This window comes from Lethenteron reissneri, chromosome 46, assembly GCF_015708825.2.
Source record: "Lethenteron reissneri isolate LAM-NWPU_2019-01 chromosome 46, ASM1570882v1, whole genome shotgun sequence".
NCBI lineage: Eukaryota > Metazoa > Chordata > Hyperoartia > Petromyzontiformes > Petromyzontidae > Lethenteron > Lethenteron reissneri.
In genome coordinates, this window is record NC_083824.1 from 10843928 (window position 1) to 10859319 (window position 15392).

At 49.5% G+C, this 15392-nt stretch overlaps 1 protein-coding gene across 1 annotated transcript in view; it reads left to right on the forward strand.

Annotated features, from left to right (window-relative positions):
• The window catches only part of LOC133354149 (semaphorin-4D-like), a 53031-nt gene extending 39195 nt beyond the window's left edge, over window positions 1-13836 (forward strand). Inside the window, exons 5-14 of the mRNA XM_061570759.1 lie at window positions 185-275; window positions 1244-1360; window positions 2488-2630; window positions 4257-4444; window positions 4689-4821; window positions 6203-6425; window positions 8294-8409; window positions 8822-8985; window positions 9692-9738; window positions 10474-13836. Coding sequence (XP_061426743.1) covers window positions 185-275; window positions 1244-1360; window positions 2488-2630; window positions 4257-4444; window positions 4689-4821; window positions 6203-6425; window positions 8294-8409; window positions 8822-8985; window positions 9692-9738; window positions 10474-10736 — 1485 coding nt within the window. The 3' untranslated portion in view covers window positions 10737-13836. The remainder of the gene's footprint in view (window positions 1-184; window positions 276-1243; window positions 1361-2487; window positions 2631-4256; window positions 4445-4688; window positions 4822-6202; window positions 6426-8293; window positions 8410-8821; window positions 8986-9691; window positions 9739-10473) is intronic.
• Window positions 13837-15392: the final 1556 nt, after the last annotated feature.

The following is a 15392-nucleotide window of genomic DNA, read 5'->3' on the forward strand; positions in this document are numbered from 1 at the left end:
GAGTAAAAAACATGTTTTTATCTATTTTTTTGTGTGTCTCCCTTGTGATGGGACATTGTAGGATGAACGTTGAGATGTATAAGGGCACGGGGGTGACCAACACGGTTTGAATTGGTCTGTAATAAGGTAGGGCACTGATAAGGGATTGACAGGGATGCGTGCCCATCACTTTCTCCATTTGCAGGACCCTGACAATGGCACAATGCTCAGCACAGTGGATATGACAAACAAGTTCGTGTACGACCCCGCGGGCCCATGCATCTCCGTGCTCATCAGTGAGTAATACCGAGCCTCCTGACTGCGTGCAAATTCGGGTTTGCCGCTAAAGTTACGCTTTGCCACTGCTCTTGTTTTGTTCAACCTAGTCAGAAGATGTATATGCATGTGCATAAATGTGGCATCCAGTGGCGGCTCCTGCAAAATCTCTCAGGGGGGGCAAATGTCTGGATGATTGATAAGGATAAGGTCCACCCATGCAATGGATAAATTAACAGCTTAAGCATGTAAAGGCAACTTCACTTCTTTAATTTTAATGAAAAATAAAGTGACTCTTACAATACATCTTGTTTGTTTCTATACTCACTATTAATACAATCCACTCAAGTTTCTTATATTAAAGATTCCACTAGGTGGCGACAAATTATATTGTTGGATGAAACGTGCTTACGTATGATGAGCACGTTAGGGCGAGCCCTCCCGGAAGCCATAGAGAATGCATTGCAGTGCCCCCCGGTCGAAAAAAAAACATCTTTGAATGTAAGTCTATGGGGCCACTCGGGGCGATTCTCAGCCGGAGTGAAATCGCCCAAAAAGAGGCGGTACTCCACAGAACGTGACATGACGCTGATTGGACTATATCCAGAGGCACAGTGACGGCTAGCGTGACTCTGTGGTTGAATGACATTAGTGGTGCGTCGCCCAATCGCCCTAATGAAGAAACCGCCCCTGGTGGCATCCCGGTTGGATGGCACGCGATATTGTTTTGGACTCGTTTCTTGCATGGGCGATAATTACACTACGCCGTCAAATCCTCGGCCGCGTGATGGCGGGCGGGGGTGATGTCACTCGGCTTCCCTTCCCATGCGTGTAGTGAAAGTACGAGTCACAAAGTGTACGAATCGGGGTCGGTGGCATATGAGCGGGTCCGCGTGCTCTGAGCCCTTCCCGTATTTTTCACGTTGTTTGTGTTGTGACCCTCGTGTCTTGTGCCAAGTACCCGTTTAATGCTGCCCATTCTTTGCAGATAACAGCCTGTACTTGGCGACAAGCAAGGATTTCCATGCAAAGATAAACAGCATCTTCCGGACAGATGGATCTCATAGAATGTTTGCGACTGAGAGAAGCGCTGCTACCCTCAATGGTAATTGATGAGTTAAACATCACTTCTCTTTCTAAAAAATGCAGTCCGATATGCCCCCCCCCCCCCCCCCCCCACTGTTCCCCTCTTGTCTCATGCATATCTCTGTAGGGTCTGTGTAATCTTCGAGCTTTGCACATCCATACAGGACAACAGACTCCTGTGCATGGCCAAGTGACCCGGTCGACCCCCAGGGTTCTGACTGATGTCACAAGCAACTCACTTGTCATTAGCCGTGGCTGCTATAAATGTCCACGTGATCAGCCACTTCGTTGAGCTATCATTTGTGATAGCCAGGTCGTTTTTGAAAAATAAGCTAACAGGTTAGTGGGCTTTACGTGTTAAAATAAAAATAGTAAAAAAAGTGATTTGCTTACCTTTCCTATACTTTGCACTCCTATCGTGTTTAGTACTCTTTGTTGTTGTAGCGTTGTGACCCACCCCTACTGGACATATGTGACAAAGAGCTTTATAGCTCATTGGATTCCTCCAGTATACGAAGGAATATTCCCTTTCTGATATTCTGATTCTCTGGCTCTGCCTGGCCCTGAGCCAGAATTCGATTATTTTTTCGTGAGGCCAGCGTGTCTTGGTTCTGGCTTGGCTTGGGGAAACAGCCAGGTGAAAATCACTCGTCCCACGAGGACCGCACGCTGGCTCGGCCAGGATGTGCTGGTGGAGAAGGGGTGTGGGCGTTAAACCCAGGGCAGGGGGGGGGGGGGCTCTACCAGAGGTCGCAAACGGGGTTTGATTCTTTACCCGTACCCGGCCGCATCAGGGTCGCAAACGGATACCCGTACCCTACCCGATACCCGGCTACCCGTACCCGGCCGGGTATCGGGTAGGGTACGGGTACGGATACCCGATTGCGACCTCTGGGATGAAGCCGTGTTGCAGGCGCGGGTGGGTTGATTCTAGGAACTTGAATTGTGAGAAGAGACAAGACGTTGGGAAATGAGTGACAAACGGTGACTCACCAGTGACTCACGGCCTACCCGTACCCGTACCCGACTGCACCAGGGTCGCAAACGGGTACCCGTACCTATACCCGGCCAGGTACGGGTAGCCGGGTATCGGGTAGGGTACGGGTATCGGGTACCCGGTTACGACCTCTGGGCTCTACGTTACAGATCCTACCTTCGTGGCCTCGGAGGTGGTGGAGCCCGGCGAGGGAGGGGGCGGCCGCCACGTGTACTTCTTCTTCACCGAGACGGCCATGGAGTACGACTACATCCTCCAGCCGCGGGTGGCGCGCATCGCTCGCGTCTGCACGGTAGGTTCGGTGGAAACATCTTCATCGTCGTCCGTCATTTCGTCTTAATTATCCTGCTTCATGTCCATTTGTCGGTGCATTGACTTGTCGTTATCAACGCAAAAATAAATATCCGTTTCTCCGCGTAAAAAATAAAGGTATTTCTTACACGAACCACGAACCACACAGCCTTCTGTGATAGCACATTCTCAGCAGCATTATTGCTAAACAAGCAAACTCTGGAATTGATTTTAAAATGCAGTGTCTCATCGGCAGAGACAAATATGGATGAAAACCGACACGCTAAGTTCAATCTGAGATAAATACTTTCACCGTCGAGCTTAACACCTTTATTTCTCGATTGAAAGTTTTCGAAAATATATTCTCGTGTTGCTATGACAATCCTCTTCAGTTTTATTCGAGGAATTTGATCGTTTTTAGAGTTAATTCTTGATTGAGGCTTTGGTTTGTGAAAGCTTGGATGACCGCTTTCGATGGCTGCTGTTATGGTACACCACGGTGGCTACGAGATGTTAACTCCTTCACCTGGTATGCAGGAGGTCGTGGGTTCGATCCCGAACCTGACGTCTGTTTGTTTGGAGTTTGCGTGTCTCTCCGTGGTCGCGCGTATTTTTCTCCGGGTCCTCCAGTTTTTTCCCTCCAGATTTAGAATCAACATCATGCGTTTAAGAGTATTTGGCTACGATAAATGTCCACGCGATGAGCCACTTCGTTGCTTTATCACTTGTGGCCAGGCCGCTTCTGAAAAAGAGCTATATAGCTGAATGGGGCTATCCTTGTAAAATAAAAATAAATGTATAGTGTAGCTTTCACGAAATCAAATTCATTTTCATTATCTACAAAAGCCAGGCAAAGGTATTCATTTGTCTTACCTATAATTTGATGGACAGCATCAATGTCAGCTGATCATCAGGCATGGTCTCATGGAGAAAATGATACAATGTTATAATAAAAAAAATTATGTTTATAACCGGCGTATCCTGATGTTTGTAAGCGGAATGTTATTTCTTTATTTGCATCTTGCACAAAAGTTCACAAAGGCGGTGGCTGCTCGTCACTACGTAAACAGGCGTGTGTCCTGGCCCCTGGTAAACACCTGCGAATGATAGTTCACAGAAACCGCTATAGAGCCGACCCCTACCGTCAGCTGTGAAGCCGTGGCTCGCGCATTCAATATGTGTGACCTCTTTCCAGCCAAAGGTTAAAATCGTTCACTTATTCACTCTGCGTCAGTCCTCGATGATCGATCAATCCAACTTAATCCTTTCCCATTCCGACGGGTCTGCAAGTGGCAGGGTGGGTGTCCCGTTGACTGCAGAATCTCAGAACGTGCAAGTGGTTTGGCGTTAATTTCATTTAGAGAGGCGCAGCGCCATTATTTTTATAAACACTTTATTCACCGCAGAGAACTGTAGCGGCACGACCGCATTATCTGCAATAGCTGGCGCCAAACTGTGCCGCACGCTCTCCTGCGTGGCCTTTTACTTCCGATTCCGTTCCGATGGCTTGTTTATTTATACCGGAGAAATCTGAACACGTGCGTCATCGCAATGGGAAAGGGTTTCGTTGACTTCGCTTTGATGGACGGGGAGGTCGCCGTTTGGCTTTGCCACGAGCTGCGTGCAGGACGACAAGGGAGGGCGGCACATTCTGCAGAATAAGTGGACCTCCTTCGTGAAGCTGCAGCTCGAGTGCTCAGTGGCCGACCTGCAGCTGCCGTTCAGCATCCTGCACGACGTCTCCACGCTGCGTCCGCCGCACTCCGGGGACAGGCGTGAAGACACGCGCTTCTACGCCCTGCTCGCCATGCAGTGGTGAGCCGCGTTGTGGCGATGTGTCTCCCCCGGTGTCATGACACCCTGGTGCTGCCACCAGGGTCCCTGGACTCGAGTTCCCACTTGCTGAGAGCCGTGGGTCCAGAACCACTGTGCTTCCCCCCCCCCCCCCCCAGTGTCTCTCTCTGCTCTGCCCCTCGCCCCCCCAGTGTCTCTCCCTGCGCTGCCCCTCGCCCCCACTATCTCCTTGCATTTCCCAGCAGCCGTCTCTGTTTCCCTGCAGGGGAGACCTCCCGTACTCTGCCGTCTGCGAGTACACGCTGAGCGATGTGGAGGAGGCCTTCGCTCGGCCGCCTAAAAGACCGTTCACCATCGGGCCGGCAGGCTCCAGCACCGTCGATCTGAGCCCCGGCACGGTAAGCTCGCCACCACCGCCGCCGCCGCGACCTCCCGACACGGCGGGGAGCGAGTGGGGTCATCGCTCGCCCCGCCTCCTCCTCAGCCACGGCTCCCGCGGCGTTAATTACGTTTATGGAATTAGTGACAAAAATATCCATCAACGTTTTGTCGTTGAACCTGCCACCACCCGACACAGCTAACCAGTAACGGTTGTCACGTAAACAGAACGTGGCCAATTCGTCACTAGTACAGCACTACACCGGTGTGTTGGAGAGCCAAGCCACAACATTTACAATCTGAGTACGACGTTTGGCCAGTAATTACAACTTGCTTCATCAGGCGACAGCCAGCTGTACTAGTGACGAATTGGCCACGTTCTGTTCACGTGACATCCCTTACTAGTTGGCTGTGTCAGGTGGTGGCGGGTTTTAACGACGCATTTATATATTTACGCGATCTAACCCAAAAACCCCTCTATTATGGATGATATTGGTCACGAAAGCGTACTACGTGTTGAACATCAACGTTTTGTTTGTTTGAGTCGACGGTGACCGCGAGTCGAGCGTGACGATGACTACGGCGACTGCCGCTGCTCAGCGCAGACCAGAGCCACGACTGTGAGAAGGCGAAGTTCACGAGTCTGAACGAAGATGCCTGCCAAGATGACCTGGTGACATCGACTGCGGTGCGCCGACAGAAACCGAGCATAGTAAACGGCTACAGACGTATATTAACACCATTCAATGAGTTCACCGATTGGCTGACTTGACAATACTGGGGGTAGAGGTTACGTTAAGAGTGGACCGCAACTTTTAACAACTTTCGTAGACTGCACGAAGAGAATGGCGATATGACACGCACGGACTGAGACTCAACAAATTCTACCGGTTGTCGTGGATTAAGACCTAGACTCAAATTAAAATGCTGATACTGGTAGGAACCCACTGGTTCCACCAGCCCACAGGGGATTATTGTATCCGTCCGTGGTGCAGGGAGGAGCTGCGTGGGGAGGGAGGGGCTGGGTGGGGAGGAGGGTGGGGAGGGGCTGGGTGGGGAGGGTGGGGAGGGGCTGGGTGGAGAGAGTGGGGAGGGGCTGGGTGGGGAGGGTGGAGAGGGGCTGGGTGGGGAGGGTGGGGCTGGGTGGGGAGTGGGAGGGGTGGGGCTGGGTGGGGAGGGGCTGGTCACCCCGTGGTGCCCTTATAAAACTCAACGTTTAACCTACTCACGCCGGCTTGTGCCCGCCCTCACAGTCGGGCATATTTGCGGAATACACCACGCCGCCGTTGACCCTGGCCATTGACCGAGCAACCCAACCTTCCTACCATCTCCCTCCGCAGGAGGAATGTGTTTAAATGAGCACTGAAACGACCTCCCCACATGCCCCTCTCCGCGCGACAGTGCATCACTCCTGACCTGAGAGGTCTCGGCATTAATTCGTCTGAAGACCTCCCGGACGAATACCTGGCGTGGATTAAAAACAACCCGAGGCTGCAGGAGACGCTGCGGCCCCGCGAAGGCCTCCCGCTGCTGCTGAGCCGCAGCCACGCGTACACGAGGGTGGCGGCCGCCACGGCAACCGCGCTGGACAACCGCACGCACCTCGTCCTCTACCTGGGCACGAGTAAGTGCGCCGCCGGCATCGACGTCACGGTCATCGGCGGCGCTCTCGTCGGCAACATCACCGCCACCGTTAACCAACGCCGGCATCACTGCCGTCGTAGCGACCATCATCTGCAAAAATTCACATGGATCATCACCACCTCCACAATTACTACCGTAACCATAGAGCATCTTCATAGATTACCACTACTATCACCATCACTAACACCACTGTCGTCATCATCATCATCATAACTTCCATCACCAACACCATTAGCACATCACTATCACAGCTATCACCACTGTCACCCAGTGGCGGCTGGTGATATTTATTTTTGGGGGGGCGCATTTTTTTTATTTTATTGAGGGGGGCAAATAAATATAAAGCAGTACCAAAAACCATTTTGACTACTTTAATATAAATTTTGATGATCTTTATTTACATTTCAGACCAAAAGAAGTACCAAAAAGCATGTTTCCTACTTGAACATAAATGTTTCTCTTTTATATACATTTCAGACCAAAGTACCAAAAAGCATGTTTCCTACTTGAACATAAATGTTTCTCTTTTATATACATTTCAGACCAAAGTACCAAAAAGCATGTTTCCTACTTGAACATAAAACGTTAGTTTCATGCTATTATCAATATGGCTGCGGCTACTTTCATGACGTTTGCATTTGTCAGAGAGATGTTTGAGGTCTCTTACCCCCGTCGTTGTCCACAAAACTTCAGTGCCGACACTTTGAAATAAAAGACAGGGAAAACAAAAAAGAGAATTGCTAACATCACATCCAGCCAGCCACCTCCGTTTCTCATAACAAGCGCGGGTGAAGCTTCGTGTGTAGCTTCGTCCTCTGTCACTGGCCTGCTGCTGGATTGTAAATCGGGTTGGTCCGGTCCGAGATCCTTTATCTTTTTTATTTCTTCCAGCGAAAGCCTTGTGAAAGGGTTTTTTTGTAAATAAATTACAGAATTTGGATGAACTGCTGCCATTGTTTACACAAAAAATTTGATCAGCCTAGCAAGTGTCAAAGTGGTGTCGCCTTCGCACTCGCAGTAGTGGCCTACAGCGTAAATTTGAATGACAGGTGACGAGAACCAATCAGATTGGATAAAATAACATGTATCCAATTCTGATTGGCCAGGGACGCAACGACTTGCGCCCCGAGGAGAATCTTTAAGAAACCAATTAGAGACCAGCTTCAGGTCACATGCTGTCCGAAAATGTAAAGTCTCACATAGACATCCATTTGTCCGGCGCCCCGCATGAAACACATTGAAAAACATAGAAAATAGTTGACCGATTAAAGCCAGTTTTTATTAAATGCTGATGCTTTTCTTACTACCAGCCGGCACATCGTATGAAAAAAATATTTTATTTATGTATTTTTATATAAATTTTGTATACGTATATTTCTAGAATATTGATGGGGGCGGCGCCCCTGCGCCCTTTATTGACGAGCCGCCACTGCTGTCACCACTACCATCATTACCACCATGATCATCATCATCACCTATTTCACTATCACCAACATTACCATCACCGCCACCATCACCAACCCTGCCATCATCATCACCACCTCCACAATTACTACCGTAACCATAGAGCATAGTCATGGATTACCACTACCATGACCATTGCTAACACCACTGTCATCATCATCATAACTTCCATCACCAACACCATTAGCACATTACTATCAGAGCTATCACCACTGTCACCACTACCATCACCATCACCTCCTTCACTATCACCAACATTACCATCACCGCCACCATCACCAACCCTGCCATCATCATCATCACCAACTCCACCATCCTCATCACGACCATCACTGCCACCGCCGCCGTGACCCCTCACCGTGCGCGTCTGTGTCGCTGTGCCAGGAACCGGGTCGTTACACAAGGCGGTGCGTGTGGACGGGAAGACTCGCATCGTCTCACAGACGCAGCTCTTCGCTCACAACGAATCCATCCTCAGCATCGTCGTGTCAGCCAGCACGGTACGGCCGGGAAACGTGGAAAGATTGGTCCGAGCTCATCGTCATTGTCACCGTCACGATCATCATTGTTGCTGCCATCATCACGTTCTGTGTTGTCTTGCCGTGTGTACGCATGCATGCACGTGCTGGCGGTGGTGCTGTGTGCTGTGTGTGTGCCTCTGGGTACAGGGCACGCTGTACGTGGCAGCCTTGTCGCGTACGGCTGTGCCATGTTCTGTTCTGTGCTGTGAATGTGTGTATCCTGGTGGTAGATAAATGTGTTGGAACTGCTGTGCATGCTGTGCGTACAGACCATGCTATACGTCGCATTCTTGTTGGGTACGGCTGTGCCGTGTGCGTGCTGTGTATCCTGGTGGGTGGGGGTCAAAGTGTTGGTTCTGCTGTGCGCGCTGCGCCTGTGCTGTGCGTACAGGGCATGCTGTACGTGGCGGCCTCCTCGGGCGTGGCCCAGCTGTCTCTGCACGGCTGTGCCATGCACGGGGGCTGTGAGCGCTGCCTCCTGGTCCGAGACCCCTTCTGCGCCTGGGACACATCTCGATCCTTCTGCACGGCCGTGCGAGCAGGGGACTCTCCACGGTGACCCCCCCCCCCCGCCCTTCCCCTGACCTCCCCTGTAGGATCAGCCGAGTTTTAGTTCATGAGTTGTGATGTGGCACTGGTGGTTGTGGTGGTGATGGGAGCGGTGGTGTGGCGGAGGATCAGAAAAACACACCACAGTGAGCAGCGTGCCGGGCAGATACACCACATCGCAGTAACTGAATTCATGACACCTGGGTCTGTAAATTAATTAATCAAAATTAGTTTCTTTAAAGGCAAATTTCTTGAAACCAAGACAGCTGGACTTAAAAATAATTCTCCGTTCAAATGTTTACCCCATGCAATTAAAATAGCGATTCGGTTCATCTGCAATCATGCAACGTGTAGAATGTCTTTAGTTTTCATCTGTGAAAGCCAGGCAGAACAGGAAACATTTGTTTTTACTTTGGACGGCCAGGCAGTCCTTTATGTGGCGAAGTAGGGGTTGGGAGGGTGGGTGGGGAGGGTGGGGCTGGGTGCCCGCCCTCACAGTCGGGCATATTTGTGGAATACACCACGCCGCCGTTGACCCTGGCCATTGATCGAGCAACCCAACGTTCCTACCGGCTCCCTCCGCAGGAATGTGTTATAACTGAATGGGATGGTCGTAGTGTAGTGGTGCTGGTGGTGATATTTTTGTGGTGTTACAAAGGGAATGCTGCCGAGTGATGCACCAACATTATTGTGAACATTTGTTGTTTTGCAGGAGCCTGCTGCAGAACCTGACGCATGAAGACGCCCAGGCTTGCGGTGGTGAGACCCCAAAATCCCCGCCTTGGGAATGCTAATCAGGGGAAATAAATAGATTCACAGTATATTTCACCCAAATAAATATAATCATTGTAAGTGTGAGTTATTTGATCATCATCATCAGCCATTGTCGATTCACTGCTGGATGAAGGCCTCCCCCCTGCACCTTCATCTCCCTCCTCCACATGAACTAATCTCGTAGCTCCATCTCCACGGTGGTGGTCACCTCTCATGCGTCCTCTCCGTTGGATTCCACTCTCCGCCACCACTCTCTCGGAGGCCATCGCCGCGTCGGGTGATGTCCTGCCCAAGCCCGTTCGCCTTCGTTGCTTCTCATGGTCAACTCGTTCAGAATCAATGCGAATGTTCATTTATACTGCAGGAGGAATCCAATGAGCTGTTGGAAGATTTTTTTTCACGGATGTCCAGAAAGGGGGGTGGGTCAGCAAGTTACGACAACAAACAATACGAAAAAATATAGCCGTGCGAAGTAGCAAAAACGTAAGCAAGTCACTAAACAAATGAATCATGTATATGAGTACAAATTGCATAAGTATATAATTTCCTGCCAGAGACTAAATGCCAGCTTTGGAAAGGCAGAATAACAAAAACAGCATTCACCGATACTGTCCACTGATGAACATCCCAGAGTAATTCATCCTCTGTTGTTCAAAATGTTCAATCTGAAAGAGCGATGTTGACGGGTTTCTCATTCCACTGAACCCTGTCGCTTTGCAGGTGCAGAGGAAGAAGAGACCATTTTGGAGCGGCAGACAGGAAGCACGTGCAACAGCTATCACAAGGAGATGGTGACCGGGTGGATCTTTTTCGTCTTGTCCGCCTTGTCCGCCTTAGTGTTAGGTGTGCTGCTGTGCAGACAGCAAGCGTGCTTTGAGTGCGTTAAGTACGATCGCGCAAAGACGATGAAGACAGTCCCTGACGGTGACTCCAAATACACGGCGCAGAATGGGAATACGGCGGCCGGGCTGAGCAAACCTTAGCCCGCGCCCAGTGTCCGCCGCCGTCTCTCGTCATGCGTGTGACAAGGAGGCTTGAGCTGGTCGAGGAGGATCTTTATTCTCAACGCCAACTCACACTTCCGCTGGTCATCCAAAGCCAACCCCGAACTCTCCAACTCGGTCTCCTTTGTATTCTTGGGTCTTTCGGTAAAGTCACGTAGATAGGTTCAAAGAAAATAACAAAAAATAAAAAAAAACTACGGCTTTTCGATCGCATTAAAAGAAGGGGACGAATGCTTGTGTTGCGATCGAAACGTCGTAGTTTTTTTTTTACCTATCTACATGACTTTACCGAAAAACCCAAGAATATGAATTCCTGCAGTCACGAAAGTTTTAAGTCAAGATTCAGTCTCCTCTTATAGCCCGTCTCCCCACTATGCCGCCAATCACCTCGGGTTTTTCCGCCTTTTTATCATCCTTCTCCGCACCAATCCAATCGGAGTGTCCTCCACTCCAGAGCCGGCCCTAGACCTTTGGGGGCCCTAAGCAAAATTTGGTTGGAGGCCCCTTTGATGTATGATTTTTTTCACCCACGAGCTAGCAGTGACTCTAGGGGGCCCTCTGCTGGCCACGGGGCCCTTTGCAATTGCAAGGGTCGCTTAGTGGCTGGGCCGGCTCTGCTCACCACTCAATCGTCGGATTGCGTGTCGTGTACAGCAGTGCTTCAGTGACCCCTGACCCTTAACCCGTGGTTGTGCGGTGTTTGTGTGTGACGGTGGCAGACGCCGTGTCACCCTGCGGCAGCGACGGTGGCTGTTCGTACATTTTACGTAAGACGATCGCTCCTGCGGAAAGGTGTGACGCTTTGTAAAAGTGATAATCGGTGTGCATGCTCGGGATACAACGCATCACGTAGTGCTGGCACGATAATTTTTTGCACATGAGAGGGGGGGGGGCGTATAATTTTAAAATAAATTGCCTCCTTATCACCTTTTTTAAATGTAAACTATACTCATTTCATCGCAACACTTTACAATCCACATTTCATCGTTTTTATTCAATCTCCTGTACGATGAACTCCATTCACTCACGTCATCCACCTTTCGAATGTCTGCAACAAACAGTGATGTTTTGCGAGTTACCAGGTTTCATTCCAGTACACCCCTCATCTTCAGAATGTTTTGCAAGTTTCCAGGTGCATCTAGCGGGAACACATGCAGAGATCATTCAAGTAGATTTTAGCGTAATTGTCAACCCTACTGATGTAAGCGGTGTGGCTGCAGGATTTTACGCCCTTTTAAGCTCAAAACCAAGCAAAAAAAATAAAGTATTTATTTTTCGAGCTTAGCTGTGAATGTCGGTGTTACAGCAGCCTACGGCTTAACTCGGTCCAGTTGTGGACATGTACGGGCTGAATGTGTGTGCAGAGTTTACAATGGAAAACAGACTCTTAATTGATAATTGCGTTTTTACCCTTTCATCTGGCAACAAAACTGACACATTTTTTTACAGGGAATCATGTTTGCATTGACCATAATACCTTCGGTCAGAATGCAAACAAAAAACAAGGTGTCAGTTTTGCTGCCAAATAAAAGGGTAAAAACCCAATTATCATTTTTGCTACTGGCAAAGGAGGTTCCAATGGAGACTCTTAATTGTGAGCCGCCTCCAAATAATGAAAAAGCATCCCACGTGTGTGAGAGGGTTGAGTTTTGAAGCGCCTCGTAATTCTCCGGTCCAAGAGAAAGAGAAACGCTCCACAATGAGAACTCGTTGGGCGTGGTTGGGGGGGGGGATTGCTTTTACAACTTCAAAGGAGATTTGTCTTAAGTGAGGAACTTTCCTCGGCTTCATCTTCACGCTTGGGAAGGGTTACAACGCGGCACAGCGGCAGCGCTTTCGCCGCTCGTTGCAGACGGTAACGGCGTGAATTCGGCGGCCGGCCTACACCGAGGTGTTTTGGTTATGAACAGGAATTCATTTTCCTTTCAACCCCCAAGGCCCCCCACCTCCTCCCTTTATTGTTGTTGAAATTTTCTCCGATTGACACTGTGGGTGTGCTGCGCCGTCTCGCACGCGGATGGACGTCGGGCGCGCTGACGTAATTCGCAAGCTGCCCCACAAACGTTTGGTCGGCGTCGTGGTCCGAAGTTGCCAAATTCGAAAGCTGCCCGCAAACTCCTCAATTGGGATCATGCGGAGAAATCATCGCCCCCCCCTCCTCCCGCTTACTGGCAGACCAAAGCCGACTTTGTGTCCACAGGGACAGCTGCCACTGGGGGTGCCCGTTCAAATGTGTTGAGATGTGAAGCACTCTGACCCGGTGTGCTACTCCTGTAACGCGTGACGCTGTTAGGTAGCCGTGATTATTGTCACCACGATCTGTCCTCTTGTAACAACATCGCAACCGTCGCGTGACGTGCGCCCGTGCAGTTACAGCCCAACTGCTCAGGGGACATCCCTTGAGTAGGGACGCAGAGATCTGTCAAAACGTGACCCCTCCCCCCTCCCTGTACGCACGCCGACTTTTTACACCCCCCCCCCCCCCACCTGCGTACGTACGCTGGACGCACCCCCCCCCCCCCGAATCCTATGGAACGGCCGGTATTTAAACCACGCAGAAACGATCAAGGATGAATAATATTAACGTATTTAAGCAAACAGTCCACCGCCGGACTATCGAACTCATTTGAAGGCCAATGTAGACAAATTATTATCGAGGCTTCACCCCCGTACGCAAGCGTACGCATTTGGGTTAACCCTCCCGCACTCCATGCATACGTACTAAAACAGTTACAACAAGTTAAACGCTTATGCTGCTCAGAATTTATATTCCTGCTCCATGCAAGAATTTCCAGGAGCCCTTTTTGTTACCACCTTCGAACAAACACGATGCATATTTATGCTTCGAAACTGAAGGCTTTTTTAAATATTTGTATAGTGTTTTTTATACACGTATTTTTTTTATAATCAGTGTATAAAGTGACAATTATTTGCACTTGCATGTGTTTATACTGTCGGTTATATACCTCGAGAATCCTGCATTCTGTCCATTTCAGCACGGTCCTGAGTAGAGAAAAAACTCAATAATGTGAAGAGCCGAAATGCACTGTGGTGAAGAGGAGGCCGGTAGGCCCTCCATCATAAATAACGGTCACGAAGCGGTCACTCAAAGACAGCCGCAGGTTGCCGACTGCTGCTGCTCGAGCTCGTTCGAGTTTGAGGCCTTCTGCCAGCAGTGACAGGGCGCGAGCAATTGCAGGGCCGCGCCTTTACGTGGTCGCTGCTCGGACCGTTCGCTAAAAGCTCCTGCCCGTGAAACCGCCTGTTGTAGCCATTTCAGGCCTGAACTTTTAAAAGTTAAATTATTTCATTTGTGTTGTGTGTGTGTGTTCCCATGGTAAATGTCCCCATTTGTTTTTGTTATGTTTGTTTCATTTCTATATATACTTTTTTTCCTTTAAACTTGTAAATGTTTTCTTGCACGATGAATTGGCTGCTTATTTCTCAGTCGCAATGTCCTGTTTCGCACGGTTAGGCTCTGTATCCGTGTGTATGTTTCAGTAAGGTTTGCAATGTTGATTGATATATGCAGTTAATTATTATTGATCTTGGCCGGGAGACTCTATCCTCCTCTTCCCAAAGAATCGAATACCCCATCATGGGCTTAACCCTTGAGATGCCGTGTGCATAATATCCGGGTTACAGATTAACTGTGATTGTGAAATAATGGAGAGAAATAAATCAAATGATAGTCCATGCCCAGCCACAAATTTAAAGCCCCAGATACGGAGTTGCTGGGTCCAGTAACACGCCGGAGAGTTGTGATGTTTGGCAAAATGTGGCAAGTTGAGGAATTACTGTTCAAAGAGGAAATTGGGCATTTATCATTTGAAGAGGCAGATGGCAATTCCTGCGCGCAGTTAGGACTGGAGACCTCCGTTTAAAGTACTGGAAAGGAATACTGCTGTTGAGAGCCCGTGCACTCTATTTGTAAGCCCGAAGAAGAACAGGCGTGTTTAACTCCATCTCAGTGAACCGCTTATGCATAATAAAGGTGTTTGTTAAATCTGTCGTAACCCTCTACCACCCGACACGGCCAGTAAGGTTTGTCACGTAAACAAAACGTGTCAATTCGTTACTACCTCTGCGCACCGGTGGCTTTACTCTCCAACACACCGCTGGGCTGAAGTCGTAACTTATTGGCGTGTTTGTTTACGTGCGGTGGAGAATTACGACACATTTATACTTACGCGAGCTAACCCAAAAACCTTTATTATGAATAATTTTTGTTCGCGAAAGCCTACGTGTTCAGCTGAACCTTTTACATTTTAGTGAACCGAGTTTGCCCTTTGACATTCCATTCATTCAATACGAACGAAAATAAATGTTGCTTCTCTTACATTCGCGTTGCAAATAATTCTTCAGCGTGCAATTTTGTCTCCTCTCGAACTCGTGAGCGCTGCTGTGCCGAGATCGGCCGCGCTTCTTGTCGCCGCCTCGTCTTCCAAAGACGTCCCGAGCACCGCGCACATCTTTTTAAAAAGTCCCAACGTGGGAGTCACCAGGTTCCTGGATCGTTTGCCTGCGGTGGTGGAAGCCAATGAGGGCTCCAAGCGACGTTCGCACGAGACTCGCAGTGCATTGTGGGCTTCAAGGCCACGCTGTGGTTTTAATGGTAACGTCGTATTGAGGTGG